This window comes from Dermacentor variabilis, chromosome 3, assembly GCF_050947875.1.
Source record: "Dermacentor variabilis isolate Ectoservices chromosome 3, ASM5094787v1, whole genome shotgun sequence".
Lineage (NCBI taxonomy): Eukaryota > Metazoa > Arthropoda > Arachnida > Ixodida > Ixodidae > Dermacentor > Dermacentor variabilis.
Window position 1 is genome coordinate 221223440 of NC_134570.1, and position 22498 is coordinate 221245937.

At 47.4% G+C, this 22498-nt stretch overlaps 1 protein-coding gene across 4 annotated transcripts in view; it reads left to right on the forward strand.

The window, feature by feature from the left end:
* The window catches only part of LOC142576653 (uncharacterized), a 165698-nt gene that overhangs the window by 80508 nt on the left and 62692 nt on the right, over positions 1 to 22498 (forward strand). For all 4 annotated transcript variants that reach the window (XM_075686874.1, XM_075686876.1, XM_075686875.1 and 1 more), the window contains one exon: positions 4189 to 4396. In XM_075686874.1, coding sequence (XP_075542989.1) covers positions 4189 to 4396 — 208 coding nt within the window. The remainder of the gene's footprint in view (positions 1 to 4188; positions 4397 to 22498) is intronic.

Consider the following 22498-nt stretch of genomic DNA (forward strand, 5'->3'; position numbering starts at 1 on the left):
TCAGTGAGCATGCATTGCAATTGGTCCCCTGAGTTACTAAGCAAGGCAATATCATCAGCGAATCGCAAGTTACTAAGGTATTCTCCATTAACTCTTATCCCCAATTGTTTCCAATCCAGGTCTCTGAATACCTTCTGTAAACACGCTGTGAATAGCATTGGAGAGATGTATCTTCCTGCCTGACGCCTTTCTTTATTGGGATTTTGTTGCTTTCTTTATGGAGGACTACCTTGGCTGTGGAGCCACTATAGATCTCTTTCAGTATATTTACATACGGCTCGTCTACACCCTGATTCCGTTATGCCTCTATGACTGCTGAGGTTTCGACTGAATCAAACGCCTTCTCGTAATCAATGAAAGCTATATATAAGGGTTGGTTATATACCGCACATTTCTCTGTCACTTGATTGATAGTGTGAATATGGTCTATTGTTGAGTAGCCTTTACGAAATCTTGCCTGGTCCTTTGCTTGACAGGAGTCTAAGGTGTTCGTGATTCTATTTGCGATTACCTTAATAAATAGTTTGTAGGCAACTGACAGTAAGCTGATCGGTCTATAATTTTTCAAGTTTTTGGCGTCCCCTTTCTTATGGATTAGGGTTATGTTAGCATTCTTCCAAGATTCCGGTACGCTCGAAGTCATGAGGCATTGCGTATACAGGATGGCTAGTTTCTCTAGAACAATCTGCCCACCATCCTTCAACCTATCTGCTGTTACCTGATCCTCCCCAGCTGCCTTCCCCCTTTGCATAGCTCCCAAGGCTTTCTTTACTTCTTCCGGCATTACTCGTGGGATTTCGGATTCCTCTAGACTATTCTCTCTTCCATTATCGTCGTGGGTGCCACTGGTACTGTATAAATCGCTATAGAATTCTTCAGCCACATGAACTATTTCATCCATATTAGTAATGATATTGCCAGCTTTGTCTCTAAACGCATACATCTGATTCTTTCCAATTCCTAGTTTCTTCTTCACTGCCTTTAGGCTTCCGTTCCTGAGAGCATGTTAAATTCTATCCATATTATACTTCCTTATGTCAGCTGTCTTACGCTTGTTGATTAACTTCGAAAGTTCTGCCAGTTCTGTTCTAGCTGTAGGGTTAGAGGCTTTCATACATTGGCATTTCTTGATCAGATCTTTCGTCTCCTGCGATAGCTTACTGGTATCCTGTCTAACGGAGTTACCACCGACTTCTATTGCACACTCCTTAATGATGCCCATGAGATTGTCATTCATTGCTTCAACCCTAAGGTCCTCTTCCTGAGTTATGTAGCCCGACTTTAAGTTCATGATCACTCCTTGGTCGAGGGGTTGCACAACTTGAGTGCAGTTTGGTGGCAAGAAGCGCAGCTCGATGTTTTTGAGCACAGCGGCAGTGTGGTGGGCCGTGCAGTTGTCCAGTACGAGGCATATCTTCCGGTTCAGCTTGCCCAGCCGCTCGTCCCACTCCCGCAGCCATTGTGGGAAAATTTATCTTGTCATGCAAGCCTTACGGTTGGACACATAATTCACTTAGAGCTTTTGTTGGCCTTTGAAGCATCGTGGTGACGCACTTTTGCTGACCACGAGGGCCGGCACCTTTTCCGACCCGTCCATGTTGGCACAAAGCAACATGCTTACGTGGACCTTTCTCTGCTTACCGCCCTGGCAGTGTTCATCTTTGAGGGCCAAGGTTTTTTTGAGGCAGCATCTGATAGAACAGCGCTGTCTCATCCGCTTTGAACAAATCCTTGGCACTGTATTTTTCTAGAAGCTGTCCAACGTTTGTCTCCATCCACGCCGCTGCAGCTTCGCGGTTGACAGACTGCGCTTCCCTGCTGACAGCCCTGCCGACGATGTTGTGGCACTCCTTGAAACGCTGCAGCCAGCCGACACTCGCCACAAAATTATCGTGTCCCACGATGCACGCGAAGTCCCTCGCTTTGCAGTGCAACAGTGCCCCACTCACAAGACTGCCGCCTCCTCTCCAGCTTTGAAAGCAGGGGCTCGCAGCTTCTTTATGTCGCCTTTTACGCCACGTGCTACAGCACTGGTGACAGCTTCTTTGCTGCTCAATATCATCGAAAGCATGCTCAACGCTATGCCGAAATCTTCGGCCACTGTTTTATTCTTCACACCGGACTCGATGACTTTTAGCACAGCCACCTTCTACTTGATTGATATCATTTTGCGCTTCCATTTGCTGTCATCCATATCCTTTCTCGCTGCGGGAATTAGCACAAACAAACTGATACAAATACTGATATCATTGATGTGCATGGAGGCAACGACAAGCAACAACAGAACTGCGGTCGGTGCCGCCCCACGCACGCAGCGGAAAAGCGGGCGGGTCCACCAGTTCCACAGGAAAGGGGAGGCCAGGAGACGCTCACAGGAGACGTGAACTTTGTGCTCTATAAGACATTGACCTGACGGGTACCAAAATGGTCATTAAATGCTTGTTGTGGAAAAAGAAAATTGCCAACGATTACGTTGCTTCCTAATGCAAAATTTGAGCGCAGCTTTTCAGCTGTTTCAGCTTTTCTATATACCGAGGCAAATAATTCGAGCAAGACATGTATGTACAGTTACAACTTCTTATTCTTCACTTCTCCAAGAAACACTCCACTCCCAGTTCTTGATTGTCATGAAGGTAGCTTTGTGGTTGGAGAAATAGATGGATATATGCTAGACTTGCTGTATCAATGCCTGGTTCAGCATAGTGCACCTCTGGATTGTGGCAGTGACGGCGCTGGGTCTCTGCTCGGGCAGCAGCCATGGCCGACAAGGGATTCCACCCGGTTGCCTCGCTAATGGCTCAGAAAGAGCTGTGGCTGTGAATAAACTACTTACCTATATAGGCAGACAGACTATATTATGTAAACCGTCTGTGAGCCTCACTCAATCCTTCTGGTGCAGAACATTTCGCACCAGCTGCCACAAACGGAGCGTAGCTTGGTGCAGCTGCCTCGCTTATTGGGAGGTTGCAGGAGGCAGCGTGTAGGCACCCAGGAACGTTGTGCGGTGAAGAGATGGCAGCAACTGACTGATGCCGCTGACACTGCTAGCGAGTCAACTGAAGGTGGCTTTGTGTTTCGGCTTGGGAAGCGTGCGCCGTGATCCGCTAATTCCGAGCCCGCGCTTCGGCAACCGGAGAACACCACCGTGCACACTCATGCAGTCGCTGCCAAGGATGAGAGGAGAGGGGGAAGAAGGGGTACACGCAGTGGCGAATGGCGGCTATGCATTTCGGCTTGGGCAGCAGCAGATCGTCGAGATCAGCCGCCGCCGAGTCGGCGCTCAGATTGCCTCTGCACATGGGTGGCATTGGAGGAGGAGCGAAGAGAGCAAGGCTCGCGCCATGCGCGAGAGATGGTGCCAGGAGCGCGTGCAGCTAGAGCAGCGCGCTGGCCCCGGCTACGGAGCTGGTTAGGGCGAGGCATGCCGCTACGGTGAAACGCAGGAACGAGCGTGAAAGAGCTGCACTCTAAAAAGAGGTTTGTTATACCCATTTCGAGGAAATTTTAGCTTTGTTAAAATGAGGTTTTCAATACATAAGCATCTGTTAGAATTTCAAGGGGAATCACAATTGCTTCGTTATATCCCATTTCGTTATAACGAGGTTTTACTGTATATGCAAGAAACACAACTGTTATTAATCTACTATGAAGCTACAGTTGAAAGTCATCACTGTCCTATGCTTATTCATCATTTTGATTGTACTGAATTGCAAACATGGTCTGCATGCAGATTTAGGCAGTGTAAGTCAATGTATAAACAATTCAAAAAGGAAAGGTCATGGAAGTTTTCAAAGCAGTTCTACTGGTTAATTGTCAGTGCAAAATGAATGTCACAAAATATGCCAAACAAATGTGCTGCTTGATGTCTCTCACGTCTCGTGTCTTTTGGTGCGTCTTCTTTGTTCTGTTTTGTTTATTTTGTGTTTCTCAATACACAATAAGGTGACCTGCTATGTGGTATCTGTGGTATTATGCTGCTGAGCACAAGGTTGGGGGTTCAATCCTGGACGTGGCTGCCATGGGAGTGAAATGCAACAGCACTTGTATGCACTTAGATTTAAATGCATGTTAAAGAATCTTGGGTGGCGTGCCTCATATGAGACTGTGGCACGCAAGACCCCAGAATTTAACATTTTTTGGATGAACAAGTGGTGTGCATGCCTCAAGTGGAAGGGGGTCCTGCTGCAGGGATGAGCTCCGCTACCATGTGCGCCTTCATGCGGTGCAAGGGGAGCTGTGCTGCAAGCTGTGCCAGCAGCAGTTCCGCACCTTGGTTGATTTCAAGGAGCACTGCGACAGCCATGCACCCAAGCTGGTTCAGCAGGTTCAGGCCCAACCTCGCCGGAACCCCGCCCTGCTCTCATGTGGTGCCTGTGGAAAGCTGTTTCGCTTGCTGGTGAGCTATGTCTGCCCCTGTGGGTCTCTATCAGGGCTGGGCAAAGATACTTGGCAGTTGTATCATGATGCAATACAAGATAGTCGGGCAACAAGCATTTAAGATACAGATACAAGATGCTGCCGCAATTATTGTATCCGATACAATACTTCCCATTTGTATCATAAGATACTTGGATACAATTGCAAATTTTCTACTATATATATATATATATATATATATACACACACACACAGTCGATCCCGGATATATCGAACTCGGATGTATCGAAGTATTGCCTATATCTAACAGTTGAAAAATCCCCTTGGGAATACCATGCAAAAGTATAGCGCTATTGTTCGTGTATATAGAACCCCAGTGCACCGGCATAACAATGTATCGAACTCAGTGCTGAGCTGTGCCCCAGCAAGTGCACTTCTCCCACCATACCCCACCTCTGCAAGTGCACTTCTCCCATCGCATCCCACCCCCTCAAGTGCGCTTCTCCCCACGAAGCTCTTGCGATGTTCCCGTGATCTCAAGCCCGCCGCCCCACACTCTGAGAAAGGGGTGTGTGGGTAAAAGACACGTGACGAGGAGCACTTGGAGTGCAGTTGGGTGTGAAAGGGAAGCGGGAGGGAGAAACCACGCTGACCGCAAGCACCCATTTCCTGTGTTTCGGTTGGCTGACACCGCTGACGCAGCAAGACGAACGAGCACAATGCGTTGGCGGGCTAGTTGGTGCGAATCCATGAATACTTTGTTTAGCGCAAAACAACAGGCACAAGAAAGACGACAGGACAAGGCGCTACCAGAACAGGACAAGGTGCTACCAGAACAGCTGTTCTGGTAGCGCCTTGTCCTGTTGTCTTTCTTGTGCCTGTCGTTTTGCGCTAAACAAAGTATTCATGGATTCGCACCAACTAGCCCGCCAACGCATTGTGCTGAACTATCTTTCTTCTACTGTGGGCCCTAATATTTGTGTGTCTGTGTCATTTCCTGATTCTCCTGTTCTGGTAACGCTTTGTCCAGTCGTCTTTCTTGTGCCTGTCGTTTTGCGCTAAACAAAGTATTCATGGAGACGAACGAGGTCAGTGCAGCTTAGGCTTGTGGTAGTGTGGAGACGCGGAGCGGTGCGTCTTTTGATTTGTTTTGTTCCTTTTATTCACGAGGCCAACACAAAGGTTTGAGACTCGTGTGGTGCAGTGTGTTTTTCTTTCCGCTTTTGGCACATGTTCCGCAGCCATGGCCACAAGAAAATGCAAGAATTTTGATTTTTCAACGAAGGCGGACATCATTCGTCGGAAGGAGGCTGGCGAGAAAAAGTTGTCAGTCGCCGCAGCATTCGGAATTCCCTGAGTGAAAAAAATGAAATCCTTTATTTTCACGCACTTATTCCGGCTCGGCAGTAAGCTTGAAGAAATTGTGAATGTGCCGTTGCACGCTGTTCCGTTGTTTACGCGCAATCAGATAAGCCTGAATCTCGGAGAGGGTCGTGCGGTCACTATAGGCGGCTGAAAGCACAGTCACTGCTTGTACACGCTCCGCATGTGACGGCAGCGTAGCACATGGTGCGTCATCTTCCGACTTGGTCATCGTCCGGCGGTGCAGCAGAAACCTGACGAATGATCTCGCCGTCGTCGAGTTCTGCGCATGTCAGTGCAGCAGTGTCAGCACCTGTGAAACTGTCAAATGAGACGGTGTCCGGAATTGCAATGCAACCACTGCGCAAGTCTTGGCAGAACATTTTCCACGTCGGTATGGAGCACATCAGAAGGCGACAAATATTAGGCCTCCTGGCACCCGCTTGCCGGCATTCCCCAGCACAGTCTGCGCAGACACTGTCGGTGCCATTAGACATTTGACGCGATGTTTCTGTATGCCGCATTGGATCACCGGAACCTCGAGACAGCCAACGCTTCCTTGAAGAAGATGCCTGCCGCGTGCGCCGAAAACCTGCTGCCCTTACCTTTCCCCGTTTCCTCCTTTCCACTTTAGGTGGTAGCTAGCGATCCTTGCAGTAGTCGCTTGCAACACATGTGCGCATGCGCACATCACCGCATGGCAGCGCGGCCTACGCCGCCGCCACTACCGCCGCGACACCACACCACCCCAGCCCCCTTGGCGGAGATAGGGAAGTAGGTGGCGCCATCTCTTGACAACCGACCGCAACTCAAGGCGCGACGACTACAATGGGTAAGCGAGCGGCGCCGCAGGCATCTTTCTAGAGGAGGCATTGACACAGCACACAAACACCACCATGCCGACACCAGTCGCACAAACGAAAAACGTGGCCTACTCGCAGTATCGTGCGCGAAGAAACAAATCAGCTGCTGGATTGTCTTGACATGGCTTACTAAGCTGAAACTGGAACTGCTGTAGACCACTCTTAGGGTGGCTAGAAGGGGGGGTGTGAGTACCGGCGGCGCTTTCCTTCAGGCGCGCGTGACCCCCTTGCGCACCGATGCCACCAGGGGGAACGTGGCGCTGCTGCTCGCGGCATGGTATTACAGCGTGGTACTCCCGCGCTGGCCTGCGCCCTACGCTGTCAGTTGGTCTCGTCGCCTGTTTTGGAGTGTTCCTCCTGACATTCCTTCATTCGAGGGCGAGATGCTGTGGACCACCAAAGTTATATTGAGCACCGCAGCGACACACGGCTAGTTTATTACATTGCAGGTTATGTGGCGAGAAGGCGTGTTTTGCCCACACATTGTGAAGACTGCGAAGCACCATAAAGGCATTATCCCCAGAGAGCTCCCACCAGAGGCATCCAAAGAGTGGGACCTTGAGGGCCTTTTATATCCCTCAGAATCGTTCTATAAGCTGGACAATGCCCTTGAAAACAAACTCACTCATTTATTTAGTGTAACACCTGCCGTGGTTGCTCAGTGGCTATGGTGTTGGGCTGCTGAGCACGAGGTCGTAGGATTGAATCCCGGCCACGGCGGCCGCATTTTGATGGGGGCGAAATGCGAAAACACCCATGTACTTAGATCTACGTGCACGTTAAAGAACCCCAGGTGGGCGAAATTTCCGGAGCCCTCCACTACGGCATGCCTCATAATCAGAAAGTGATTTTGGCACGTAGAACCCCATAATTTTTAATTCAGTGTAACACGCTAGCGTGCCAAAGCTGTGGCCGAGATTTTGCAGTCAATTGGTTAAATGTCAAAGATTGGTTGCCTAGACTATTCTGCTACCCTGACAGCCTCATTTATACGTCTTTATTGCTTCACAAGGATTCACTTTTTCCTTAAAGGTGTCAATCAGCAGAGCAGTCAGAAGAAACGGAAAACACTGAAACCTTGTGTGCTGTAAATTTTTTTCCTCACTTGTAAATAAACGATTTCATGGCCAGATCTGTTGCTTCACTGTCTGCAATCATAGTAAATTGCTTATATGAGCGTCAAAATGACATGATCTGCAAGCGCAGACAAAAAGTGGTTTGTAAATACGTCCAGATGTTGTCAGGTAATGTCTGCACTTTACAGGTCTTACGGCACGCATAGGGTGTTTGACTGCTGGTCTCGAGTATGACGGTCGCATTTTCAGGGAGGCGATATGCAAGGCGCCCGTGTGCCGTGTGATGTCCGTGCATGTTAAAGAACCCGAAGTGGTCGAAATTATTTGGAAGCCCCCCACTAGCCCCTAACACCCAAAGCCAGCTCACGAAATGTGCACAGACAAAACACTTTTGAATCTCGATACAGTGCGAACTGGGCCCGTAAAATTTCACAGGAGTAATGATGTGGGCTGACGTGACATTTTTTTCATGATAAAGATTCATACTTTGACGCTCGCAGAAAGCGCGCGATACCGGAAACGGCCTCACTTTCACTTCGGTAGTAGAGATGTAGCCGACGCGAGGCTGGCGAGGCGCTCATTTCGGCTGCGTGCTTACCCCGCCTTGGTCAACAGCGCCCGCCCCGCGGCATCAGTGTGCTGTGGGGTCACGTTTGCGCCGCCGGTATTCACACCTCCCCTTCTAGCCACCCTACCACTCTATCGAACCAGGCAGAAACAATGATGATGAGTGGGGATTTGCAGTAGCGCCACTTCGCAAGGAGGCTCCGTTCAAAACAAAAATGGCATTCAGCAAGTCGAACCATGCACCGGTCAGAGTCGGCGCATGGTGCTCTCGATCGAGTGGGCTCAAGGAGTGTCCGACAAATCAGATGAGAGGTTGCAAGGTGTCCGAACTTTCGGCAGTTGTTATACATTATGGTCTATAAGGAGAATGGCGGTGCCGCGAAGCAGACCGAATAAGCGAGCATGTCCGAATTTTTTGAGTCCGGAAAATCAGTCGGCGACTGTATATGCGGATCTGAACGAAAATTTGTCACAAATTTGGGCCAGAAGTTTTGATTTCGTTATTGCTGCGTGGCTATGGCTTGACTTCGTTATTGCTGTGTGGCTACAGCTTGGCTTCCTTGTTGCTATGTGGCTATGGCTTGGTTTCGTTATTCCTGTGTGACTACAGCACCATTTCTTTGTTGTTGAGTGCGCACCTTGGCAGCACACGTGCAAACCACGCTTCGCGAAGTGCATCTTTTTTATTCAGCATTGAAGGACCAAGATGTCCGGACCACGAAAACAGTACTTGGCTGCTTTCAAGAGAAATGTTATTTTAGCCGCACAGGACATTGGTAACAGTGTGGCCGGGAGGCAGTTTGGCATCAACGAGGGAAGCATTCACGGATGGCATCGACAGAAGGAAGCCCTTTTCGTGTTCTGCGGAATGCGAAGAAGCTTTTGCGGCCCGTAAAGTGAAACATTCCCGGAAATCCAACTTGCCCTGATGGAGTTCGTATGCCAACAGCGAGCAGCGCATCTAGCTGTGAGCGTGGAGCTTATGCAGGCAAAAGCGAAGGAGCTTGCAAGAGAAAAAGGGCTACCGAGCTCCGCCTTCAAAGCGAGCAAGCACTGGATTTATCGCTACATGTGCCGTGCTGGTTTTTTCTTACGCCGACGAACTTCGACTTTGCAAAAGCTGCCCGAATCATTCGAAGAGCTGCTTGTGGTTTTCTAGTGCCACGTTATTTCGCTGCGCAAGTCCAAAAACTTCCAGCTAGGGCAAATCGGCAATGCTGACCAAACGCCAGTCTATCTGGACATGCCATCGCCCCTCACCGTGCACAAAAAGGGCTCTAAGCAAGTTTATGTCCGGTCCACTGGCAAAGAGAAAACGCGAGTTACCGTCATGTTGTTGTGCACAGCAGATGAACGCAAGCTTTCACTCTATGTTGTCTTCAAGCGTAAGACAGTGCCTAAAGGTGAGAAGCTGCCGAAAAATGTGGTCGTGGGATGCCACGATAAAGGCTGGATGAACGAGAATCTTGTGCTCGACTGGATAAAATCAATCTGGTGTAGGCGGCCCGGCACACCATTGTCGTTCCCGTCCATCCTCGTGCTGGATGCATTTCGTTGCCATTTGGCCGACTCAGTGAAGAGGCTGTTGCGCGAATCCGGCACTGAACTCGTCGTTATCCCGGGTGGGATGACGTTTCAGCCGCAGCCTTTAGATGTTTGCGTGAACAAGCCGTTCAAGGACGCAGTCAAGCAGTGTTATGCAGATTGAATGCGCTCAGGTGAGCCTGCGGTGACGCTGACCGGGCGGCTGAAGCGGGCTTCACCAGTCATGCTATGCAAGTGGATTGTGGACACATGGGCCAGCATATCAGAGGACCTTGTGCATCGTGCACTCAAGAAGTGCGGCATCTCGAACGTGCTCGATGGCACAGAGGATGAGTACCTCAGGGAAGATGTGTCCAACAAAGAACTATCCGAAGAGAGCGCAGCTGAGGAAGACAGTGAGTGAAGTTCGGAGTGCAATTTAAATAAATGTTTTCCTCGAGCTTTCCTAACTCATATTATATCCAGATAAAACTTTTTTTTCCCATTTCGCGTACCAAAAATTTCACCTCATCCTACAAGCGGGTTCATACTATATGCGGGTTTTTATGGTAAATTAACAAGCATGGTGTCAGCATGCACAGGAAAACATGAACACATCGCATTCGATAACCGCGGACACTTGCTGTCAAAATGGTGGTGTGAGGCATCACTGCAGCAGCAGCGAGTGAAGTAACCTTCACGCTGTCTATCACGTCAATGCAAACTGGACGGCGAGAACATAGCACATGCAATGCTATGAGCCATCGGCCCACCTAGACTGTGCCCTCAAAGCAGAGCGCGTTCAAAATATAGCCACGCGACCATGTGCGGCTGAAGTGCAACACCCCTTTCTTTCCCCTCTCGCTGCCATGCACATGACGGAAGACTGCATGCTGCCCCCTCCCCCTTCCTTCTCTGAGCACACAAGATTGAGCTGCCATCACCGGCTCACTATCGCACGCTTTCACTCGCACATGCAGTGAATGGCACACAAGGACGACGTTATCATGAGACAAACTTGGTACGTCTGTATCGCAAATGGAACTTATAGCAATTGCTCGAGGAGGTCAACCCAGCGTGCCTCTGCCTTATCTTCCTCTGCTGTGATGCTTTGCCTCGTTTCTCCTTCCCCACTTTGCTCAACGTCACCTAGACTTTCATCTAGGTTGCATTGCTTTGCTGCGCACTTACTGTGCTCCTTCGTACTTTTGCTAGCTTGGAGCCTGCACTGATGAGTTGTGAGGCCGCAGGTGCCAGCTTTAACTCCCTAGTGAACTTCTTCCAGCAGCATGAAGGCACAGAAAGATTTTTAAGGTCATTAGGTGAGATGACATCGTTTCTGGCTGCTTGCCAATTTGCACAGAAGCGCCAAACGTCCATCGCGGACTGGATGAAACCGAGCAGGAATACCATTTGAAAACAGTTTTCTATTAAGTTAAGCTAAATAAATGCGTTCAATGTCAGTTTCTCCCGTTTCATTTACCATTTACCATTTACCATTTTTTACCAGCTTCATTTACCATTTTGAAGTGAATATTTTGGATGCACCTGGTCATGTTGCCAATTATTCTGATAAGATGAACAAATTTTCATGGTTCCTTCGAGTTCATCTTAAAGGGACCCGTCTAGAGTATTTTCATTCGGAAAAAATTTGTTGGGCTTGCTTTGGCTGCTTAACATGAAAACTCTTTATATGCTGCAATGTCAGCTGTTTTTGCTTGTTGCTTTTGTAATTGATAGGAGTCGCTGCTCTGCTCGCCGAGCAGCTAGCGGGTCACCATCTTGTTGAATTCCAATGGCGGAGTCGGAGCAGCCGACGGACTCCGCAAGCGAGCACTCGACTCTGGCGCAGAGCAACGCCTCCAGATCCGCGAGTGGAACACAACCTGCGCCGCTGGAGCAAAGCGGAAGCGGAAGTTCTATCACCGAGTTACCCAGGATACCTTGCGTGTTGTCATTTCATTCCGCTGTTTGCTCCAAGCACCGCTGCACCGGTCACTTGTCTCTTCAGCGCCGTTCACCTGTTGTTTATTTAAAAGCGCGGAATGGATATCTCGCCAAGCATGCAGCAGCTTTTGCTTCCTCGCGAGTCGTGACCAGTGGCGCCTCCTAGCAGACAAACGTGGTAAAGGAAATACGTCACGCAGAGTTCCGGTCCACTCCGCCGATTTTGGCGGAGCATCTTTTTCTGCTCCACGGACTGACTCCCGCTCTGAATCCCCTCCGACTCTCTCATTGGAACACCTTACTCCCGCCCTCACTCTGCCATTGGAACAAACTTGCTCCGAAACGAGCAGAAAAACTTGCTCCGACTCCGCCATTGGAATTCAACATGATTACAAGAACGTCAATAAGGTGGCTCTGCATAATGGCGCAAATACTGCTGTGAAGTTTTACCTTGTCCGTGAATGTATTACTGTTTGCGCATGTAATGTGGTCCAAAAAATTGCTTTTGGTGCTTGCAAGCAACACTCACGTACGCAATATAGCTGCCTTATGCACAACTCTTCCTTAAGCAGCACCATCCACGCTTTGGTTCGCAACAGTCAAACTTACCTCCGCAAGATCCTTCAAATCAGTGATTTGTGAAAGCCACTAGATGCCACGCAACCCCATTCTTGCACTCTTCAGAGTTCATAACAAAGCACCAGGCAAGAGAAACTTGGATAACGACACCATAGCAGCATCAGATTTTTCACGAAAGATGCCGCACGCATTGGCGTATGAAGTACAGTATGGTGGCTACGAGCAAGTGTCGTGGCACCGACGCAACTAAAAACAAAAAATAAAGAAAACAAAAGGTCGGCTGCACATAGACGTTTGCACGCTTGTTTTTGTTGAGACAGTGCAAGTGCCACCACATGACTCTGCTCCGCAAATAGGGAAACGTAGACCTCCTTGCCTGCTTTTGCTGGAGGGCTCTGGTAGAAAGATAAAAGAATGTGCCTTTAGTTTTATCAGGGTCCTTCAATGCTTTTCATCTAGTCATGAAACTTGCCCAAAAGTTTCATATAGGGACAGAAGGTGGCGCCAGAGACGCTGGCCTAGGTAAGTAGAAGGTGAACAACCTGCCATGTCAGATGGCCGGGCTGCGCGATCATGCTAACCTTTCACGAGGCAAGGCGGCTCTCCCACATTTATTTCAGCATGTTTGTAGAGTGAACATGTACTGGGAACTTTTGGCAAAATAATTTAATGTGCGATGTGTTTGTGTTTAAATTAGACGCGGCATTGTTTTATGATTGACATCGTCCCCTTTCCCACTAGTAGCCTTCCTTGGACAAACTGTTTCGCTTGGCTGTCTCTATTTGCACTTTGTCTAGTGAGTTAGTAGGATAAGTAAGTTATATTTGGTTAGCTAGTTTAGCGAATTAGTTATTAGCTGATTGTAGTTTGTAAGTTAATTATAGTATTTGCTTGGTTATTATAGTCAGGTTATTAGTGAATAATTTTGGTTTTTCAGTTAGATTATTTAGCTAATCAGTTGGTCAGCTTTGTTAGTCATAGCTGAAAAACTTTTCCCTTCTTTAGTTTACGCACAAGTGTTAAGCGCTGTTCAAATTTAGCAAAAATGTATCACGCTCAAGACCGCGTGCATGCGTAAGATGTGGGAAACAAAAGGCTAGGGCAACCAAGAATTCGCACTATGTCGTGCAACCTATGCGATCAGCAAAAACTCGCAAAGGGTGGACAAATTAGCGGATCTCTTACGCATGTAGGGCCCTCTGGGCCCTACTTATCAGCGACAGGGTAGCCTAGCCACCTGAGGGATTATCTTACTGAGCTATGTCTTATGCTCGGTTACGGTAGTCTGAGGTTCAAACCCTCTCTCTCTTTTAACGATAATGTATCTGCGTATGACATCCTCGAGTGTACTACATCTGCAGGCTTGGAGTGGCGCCTGACACCGGCGAATATGCCGAGAGCGAGTGGGGCTATACAGATCCAGGTACAACCATATTAGGAAGGCCCACTAAGCTTGAAGAAAGACACTCCCGCACCAGAACAGGAATTGGCCTCCCTGGTGCAGTATTCGACCACAACCTCCCTAATGAAGTGATCTCCTCAGTGAAATGGCCCTCAGTTCCCAGTGGCTGTGGAGCACCTGACCAAGGCGGCGGTCAGACTTGCAACGCAGCAGAGGTTGCTAAGAATACATGGGTCTGGACAGGCCGCCAATGGAAACTGATCCTTGCAATGTTTAACACCCGAACCCTCTCGAGTGTGGCTAGCCTAGCAGGACTCTTCGAAGAATTGTCAGGCATTGTCTGGGATATTATCGGCCTTGGTGAGATTAGAAGAACCGGTGAGGCTTACACATTGCTGAATAACGACCATGTCCTCTGCTATGGAGGTCTCCCGGATAAGAAGCAATATGGGGTAGGATTCCTAATCCATAAACATATAGCGGGCAACATGGACGAATTGTACAGCATCAACGAGAGGGTAGCAGTAATCGTAATCAAACTCAATAAAGGGTATAGATTAAAGGTAGTACAAACCTGCGCTCCAACGTCCAGTCACGACGATGAGGAAGTAGATCAGTTTTATGAAGATGTTGAATTAGCGATGAGAAAAGTGCAAACGCGGTATACAGTAGTAATGGGGGACTTCAATGCAAAAGTGGGGGAAAAGCAGGCAGGTGAACAGGCAATTGGCAACTACGGTGTCAATTCTAGAAATGCTAGAGGTGAGATGCTGGTACAATTTGCAGAAAGGAATAAGCTGAGAATAATGAACACTTTTTTCAGGAAACATAGCAACAGAAAATCCACCTGGAAAAGCCATAATGGTGAAACAAGAAATGAAATTGATTTCGTAATTTCTGCCGATCCCAGCATAGTGCAAGATGTAGAAGTAATAGGTAGGGTAAAGTACAGTGATCATAGTTCAATGAGGGCCAGGATTCACCCCAATTTGAACAGAGAAAGAGTAAAATTGGTCAAAAAAAAAAGCAGGTCAACTTAGAGGCAGTAAGGGTAAAAGCGGACAAACTTAGACTGGTACTTGCAAACAAATATGCAGCCTTAGAACAGAGAGATGATGATGGTGACATAGAGGTAATGAATGAAACCATAACGAAGCTGGCTTCAGAGGCAGCAATGGTCGATTTAATCAAAGATGGAGGAGACATAATGCTAGAAAAACTGGCGGCTCTCTATACGAAGTGTCTATTGACTGCGAGGATTCGAGAAAACTGGAAGAATGCAAACATTATACTAATCCACAAAAAGGGTCGCGTTAAAGAACTAAACAATTATAGGCCCATTAGCTTACTCCCAGTATTATATAAAATATTTACCAAAATAATCTCCAATAGAATAAAAACAACACTGGACTTTAGTCAATCAAGGGAGCAGGCTGACTTCAGGAAAGGTTACTCTACAATGGATCACATCCATGTCATTAACGAAGTTATCGAGAAATCTGCAGAGTACAGTAAGCCTCTCTATATGGCTTTCATAGATTACGAAAAAGCATTTGACTCAATAGAGATACCAGCAGTCATAGAGGCATTGCGTAATCAAGGAGTACAGACTGCTTACGTAAATACCCTGGAAAATATCTACAGAGATTCCACAGCCACCTTAATTCTACACAAGAAAAGTAGGAAGATACCTATAAAGAAACGGGTCAGACGAGGAGACACAATCTCTCCAATGCTATTCACTGCATGCTTAGAAGAAGTATTCAAGCTATTAAAGTGGGAAGGCTTAGGAGTAAAGATAGACGGCGAATACCTCAACAACCTTCGGTTTGCCGATGACATTGTGCTATTCAGCAACAATGCAGATGAGTTGCAACAAATGATTGAGGACCTTAACAGAGAGAGGGTAAGAGTGGGGCTGAAGATTAATATGCAGAAGACAAAGATAATGATAAATAACCTGGCAAGGGAACAAGAGTTCAAGATCGCAAGTCAGCCTCTAGAGTCTATAGAGGAGTACGTTTACCTAGGTCAACTAATCACAGGGAACCCGGACCATGAGAAGAAAATTCACAGAAGAATAAAAATGGGTTGGATCACATATGGCAGACATCATGAGCTCCTGACTGGAAGCTTACCATTATCATTGAAAAGGAAAGTATAGAATCAGCGCAATTTACCGGTGCTGCCGTATGGGGCAGAGACTTGGAGGCTGAAAAATAAACTTGAGCACAAGTTAAGGACCGTGCAAAGAGCGATAGAACGAAGAATGCTAGGCATAATTTTAAGAGACAGAAAGAGAGCGGTTTGGATCAAAGAGCAAACGGGCATAGACAATATTCTAATAGACGTTAAGAGAAAAAAATGGCGCTGGGTAGGTCATGTAATGCGCAGACTAGATAACCGTTAGACCATTAGGGTGACAGAATGGGTACCAAGAGAAGGGAAGTGCAGTAGAGGATGGCAGAAGACTAGATGGTGCGACAAAATTAAGAAATTTGCGGGTGCTAGTTGGAATCAGTTTGCACATGACAGGGGTAATTGGAGATCGCAGTGAGAGGCCTTCGTCCTGCAGTGGACATGAATAGGCTGATGATGACGATGTTAGTTTGATTAGTTCATTAGTTCTGTTACCTTATTTATTTAGTTAGTCTAGTTAGTATATTACTTAGTTATTATTATGTAATTATCTATTGAGTTGGTTTTGTTACTTTAGTTTGTTACATTACTTATTATTGAGTTAAGTTTCTTATATAGTTAGATTAGTAAGTTAGGTTAGTTATTATTTTGATAATTAGTTTAGCAATGACATATTTGTTTGCTTAGTTAATCAGCTGGTCAGCCTTGTTAGTTTAGTAATTGGTTGGTAATTAGTTTGGCAACAATTAGTAATAGTTCACTAATAATTTAATAATTTAGTACTTATTAGTAATATGTTTAGGTATTAGAAATTAGTTTAGTAATCAGTTGGATATCTTTGTTGTTTTAGCGCTTTTCTACTTGTTAGTTAATCAATTGGTTAGCTTTGCTGGTTTAAAGTGCAAGTGTTTTTGCACATTTACATAAAAGTGCAATGTGGACTTGCTGTGTGGTCAGTTTCTAATCATGGAGTATTCCAAGTATACAATTTGAATTATGAATTAAACTGCTGTTGCAAACACATTTGAACCTGGAAATGAAACAAGTCATTGTAGTTGTTTAGAAATTCTTCTCGTTTAAGTTTCTGAACGCTGTACAGAAACAGGACAGCAATTTACAAGTTGTGTCGACAATATTCACATGCTGTTAGAGAGGCAGTCGACCCTTGCACAATAGCGAGCATATGCACAGAATGCCTGTGACATCCATTCGGTGTCTGTTCGAGTCTGCCATCTACTTGTACCAGTGCTGCGGTGCATCTGCTGCTGGCGCTATATGAAGCTTTCCCATAGCGTCATGCAGAAGTTTCATGACCAGATGGAAAGTAATGAAGGACCCTGGTTTTATTCAGGTCACTTAGTGACAGCAGTATCAGTTTGATAAGTGGAATTCAGCCAACGTTTTTAGTTTTGCACGGTGATGTTGCGACAGCCAGTATCTTGTATACATTCTTTCATGTATCGGCAATACAGATACTACTGACACATATCTTGCAAGACATACAGATACAAGATACCCAAAGAATATCCAAGATACATGTATCCAAGATACATGTATCCAAGATACATGTATCTTCGATACTACCCAGCACTGATCTATATGTTGTGTTGGTAGCTGGCGCTGCATCTGCAGAGCCACCAGGACACATGCAAGTCAGATGCATATTCAGCGGCTTTAATACAATTTAAATTAAATTAAATGCCATTGTAAGTGAATTACAGTTAACAGAACACGGAAGGGATAAACTTAGCAGCAGACTGTTGATGCCGGATTAAGCGGCCTTCTTTTTGTTAGTCGCTTGTACCAGCCGCAGATGTGCGAGTCAGTTGCGCTGGTCATGGAGCGAAAAGTTTGGTTTTGACCAGTTGAGAATTTGGGTGACTTTCTAATAAACATGCTCATTAACCCTCAACAGTTCACCCACAAGAACACTCTAACTCCATTTCATAACTCAACAGGGAATGTTGTGAATGCTACACAAGTAAAAGTGTGCTGAACCAAACTGAAGGGAATTGAACAGCACACGAGGCAGCACATTGTGCAGGCAATATGTCTGTCGTCTGCACATAATTGGGTCTTTTGCGCTGTTCAACTCTCTGCTACACAAGTGGTGCACTCATAAATGTGTCACACGCTAAACATTTCCCAGTACAGCTTATTTTGATCTATGATACTTTCTATCTTATACTTAGAACATGTGCATGCAACGTAATACCAAATCGCGTACAGTTAACCCTTGATATAATGAAGTTGGCAAAATCTGCAATTTGTTTCATTATTACTTAAGGAAAATGAGCCATCCGCCCGTTCATAGCAATTCCTACAAAGGAAGCCCATACGGGTTCCTAGAAAGAAAAGCCTTGCGGTTGAAGAAAAATTCGTCTGGGTCCGGGACTCGAACCCGGGACTCGAACCCGGGACTCGAACCCGGGACTCGAACCCGGGACCACTGCCTTTCCGAGGCTGCCGCTCTACCAGCTGAGCTAACCAGGCAGCTAGCAGATGGCAGGGCGAAGTCGAATTTGTCAACAGCTCGAAGCAAAAGCAAGCGTTTGTCGTAATAGTTCTGCGGAACTCATGGCATCTATGGCCGTGTGCTGCTTTTCTGCTTGGACCACAGGGTCGTGGCATCTAAGGCTGTGTGCTGCTTTTCAGCTCGAACCATAGGGTGGTGGCATCTAAAACTGTGTACTGCTTTTCGGCTCGAACCATAGGGTCATGACTTCTGAGGCCGCGTGCTGCTTTTCGACTCGAACCTTAGGGTCATGGCGTCCAAGGCTGTGGGCTGCTTTGTAGCTCGAACCGTAGAGTCGTGGCATCTAACGCCGTGTGCTGGTTTTTGGCTCAAACCTTCGGCTCGTGGTGTCTAAGGTCGTATGCTACTTTATGGCTCTAACTGCAGCGTGGTGGCGTCTAAGGCTGCGTGCTGCTTTTCGGCTCGAACCGAAAGGTCATGGCATCTAAGGCCGTGTGCTGCTTTGTGACTCGAACTTTAGGGTCGTGGTGTCTGAGGCACAGAGCAAGAAACAATTAGGGAAGGAAACTCCGCTGTTTGCGGTGACCAGAAAAGGTCACAAGCCCGCGGAGCCGTTATCGTGCTGGCGGCCTGGAAAGAAATTACCGCCGTTGAGAGCGCGCCGGTGCCTGGGCGCTGCATTTTTTTTTTCGCCGCGGCTTCTACGACGCACCGCATGGCGCCGCCATTGTATATGGCCCTGTCAGCGCATACAACAATTGTGACTTTATCTGGTCGCCTGCGCTCGCTCGCGCTGACAGGAGTTTCACCTCCTTAATGTCTTACTCCGTGGTCTGAGGCCATGTGCTTGTTTACTGCTCTAACCGCTGGGTCGCGGTATCTAAGGCCGTGTTTTTTTCGGCTCAAACCGCATGGCCGTGGCATCTAAGGCCGTGTGCTGCTTTGTGGCTGGAACCTTAGGGTCGTGGCGTCTGAGGTGGTGTGCTGCTTTATAACTAACTGCAGGGTCTTGGCATCTAAGCCCATGTGCTTCTTTTGGCTCTAACTGCAGGTTCGTGGTATCTAAGGCCGCGTGCTGCTTTTCGGCTCGAATCACAGGGTTGTGGCATCTAATGCCGTGTGCTGCTTTTCGGTTCGAACCTTTGGGTCATGGCATCTAAGGCCGTGTGCTGGTTTTCAGCTGAAACAGCAGGGTGATGGCGTTTACGACCCTGTGCTGCTTTATATATCAAACCGCCGGATCCTGGCATCTAAAACTGTATGCTGCTTTGTGGCTCGAAGCTAAGGGTCGTGGCGTCTACGGCCATGTGCTTGTTTATGGCTTTAACCGCAGGGTCATGGCATCTAAGGCTGTGTGCTGCTTTCTGGCTCAAACCACAGGGTTGTGGCACCCAAGGCTTCGTGCATTTTTTTATCTCGAACCTTAGGGTCGTTCCGTCTAAAGCTGTGTGCAGCTTTTTAGCTGAAACTGCAGGGTCGTGGCGTGTACGGGCGTGTGCTGGGCGTGTGCTGGTGCTGAGCGTGTGCTGTTTGTATCAAAAACCGCAGGGTCATGGCATCTAAGTCCGTGTGCTGCTTTGTAGCTCAAACCGCGGGGTGGTGGCGTCTAAGGCTGTGTGCTGGTTTATGGCTCTAACCTTAGGGTCGTGGTATCTTAGGCCATGTGCTGCTTTTCGGCTCGAACTGCAGGGTCATGGCATCAAAGTCCGTGTGCTGCTTTGTGACTCGAACCGCAGGGTCCTTGCGTCTATGGCGGTGCTCTGGTTTATGGCTCTAACTGCAGGGTCGTGGTATTTAAGGCCGTATGCTGCTTTTCAGCTTGAACCGCAGGGTCATGGCATCTAAGTCCGTGTGCTGCTCTGTGGCTCTAACCTTAGGGTCGTGGCGTTTAGGGCCATGTGCTGCTTTATGGCTCTAACTGCAGAGTCGTGGTATCTATTGCTGTGTGGTGCTTTTTAGCTCGAACCGCAGGGTCGTAGCATCTAAGTCCGTGTGCTTCTTTGTGGCTCGAACCTTAGGGTTGGTGGCGTCTAAGGCCGTGTGCTAGATTATGGCTCGAACCTTAGGGTCATGTCATCTAAGTTCGTGTGCTGGTTTATGGCTCTAACGTTAGGGCTGTGGTATTTTAGGCCGTGTGCTGCTTATTGGCTCGAACCTTAGGGTCGTGGTATCTAAGGCCGTGTGCTGCTTTATGGCTCAAACCTTAGGGTCGTGGTATCTTAGGCCGTGTGCTGCTTTTTAGCTCGAACCTTAGGGTTGTGGTATCTAAGGCTCTGCACTGTTTTGTGGCTCGAACCTTAAGGTCGTGGCGTCTAAGTCCGTGTGCTGCTTTATGACTCTGACTGCAGGGTCATGGTATCTAAGGCTGTGTGCTGCTTTATGGCTCTAACTGCATGGTCATGAAATCTAAGACCGTGTGCTGCTTTTCGGCTCGAACCTTAGGGTCGTGGTGTCTAATGCCGTATGCTGCTTCTCGGTTCGAACCTTAGGGTCATGGCGTCTAATGCCGTGTGCTGCTTCTTGGCTCATACGTTAGAGTCGTGGCGTCTAAAGAGAGAATAGTCTAGAGGAATTCGAAATCCCAGAGGTAACTGCGGAAGAAGTAAAGAAAGCCTTGGGAGCTATGCAAAGGGGGAAGGCAGCTGGGGAGGATCAGGTAACAGCAGATTTGTTCAAGGATGGTGGGCAGATTGTTCTAGAGAAACTGGCCACCCTGTATTTGCAATGCCTCATGACCTCGAGCGTACCAGAATCTTGGAAGAACGCTAAAGTAATCCTAATCCATAAGAAAGGGGACGCCAAGGACTTGAAAAATTATAGACCGATCAGCTTGCTGACAGTTGCCTACAAACTATTTACTAACGTAATCGCAAATAGAAGCAGGAACACCTTAGACTTCTGTCAAGCAAAAGACCAGGCAGGATTCCGTAAAGGCTACTCAACAATAGACCATATTCACACTATCAATCAGGTGATAGAGAAATGTGCGGAATATAACCAACCCTTATATACAGCTTTCATTGGTTACGAGAAAGCGTTTGATTCTGTCGAAACCTCAGCAGTCATGGAGGCATTATGGAATCAGGGTGTAGACGAGCCGTAAGTAAAAATACTGAAAGATATCTATAGTGGCTCCACAGCCACCGTAGTCCTCCATAAAGAAAGCAACAAAATCCCTATAAAGAAAGGCGTCAGGCAGGGAGATACGATCTCTCCAATGCTATTCACAGCATGTTTACAGGAGGTATTCAGAGACGTGGATTGAGAAGAACTGGGGATAAAAGTTAATGGAGAATACCTTAGTAACTTGCGATTCGCTGATGATATTGCCTTGCTTAGTAACTCAGGGGACCAATTGCAATGCATGCTCACTGACCTGGCGAGGCAAAGCAGAAGAGTGGGTCTAAAAATTAATCTGCAGAAAACTAAAGTAATGTTTAACAGTCTCGGAAGAGAACAGCAATTTACAATAGGTAGCGAGGCACTGGAAGTGGTAAAGGAATACATCTACTTAGGGCAGGTAGTGAAGGTGGATCCGGATCATGAGACGGAAATAATCAGAAGAATAAGAATGGGCTGGGGTGCGTTTGGCAGGCATTCTCAGATCATGAACAGAAGGTTGCCATTATCCCTCAAGAGAAAAGTGTATAATAGCTTTGTCTTACCAGTACTCACGTACGGGGCAGAAACCTGGAGGCTTATGAAAAGGGTTCTACTTAAATTGAGGACGATGCAACGAGCTATGGAAAGAAGAATGATAGGTGTAACTTTAAGGGATAAGAAAAGAGCAGATTGGGTGAGGGAACAAACGCGCGTTAATGACATCTTAGTTGAAATCAAGAAAAAGAAATGAGCATGGGCAGGACATGTAATGAGGAGGGAAGATAACCGATGGTCATTAAGGGTTACGGACTGGATTCCGAGGGAAGGGAAGCGTAGCAGGGGGCGACAGAAAGTTAGGTGGGCAGATGAGATTAGGAAGTTGGAGGGTCAACATGGCCACAATTAGTACATGACCGGGGTAGTTGGAGAAGTATGGGAGAGGCCTTTGCCCTGCAGTGGGCGTAATCAGGCTGATGATGATGATGATGATATGAAGCTGTGTGCTGCTTTTAAGCTAGAACCTTTGGGTCATGGCGTCTAAGGCCGTGTGCTGCTTTAGGGCTCTAATCGCAGGGTTATGATA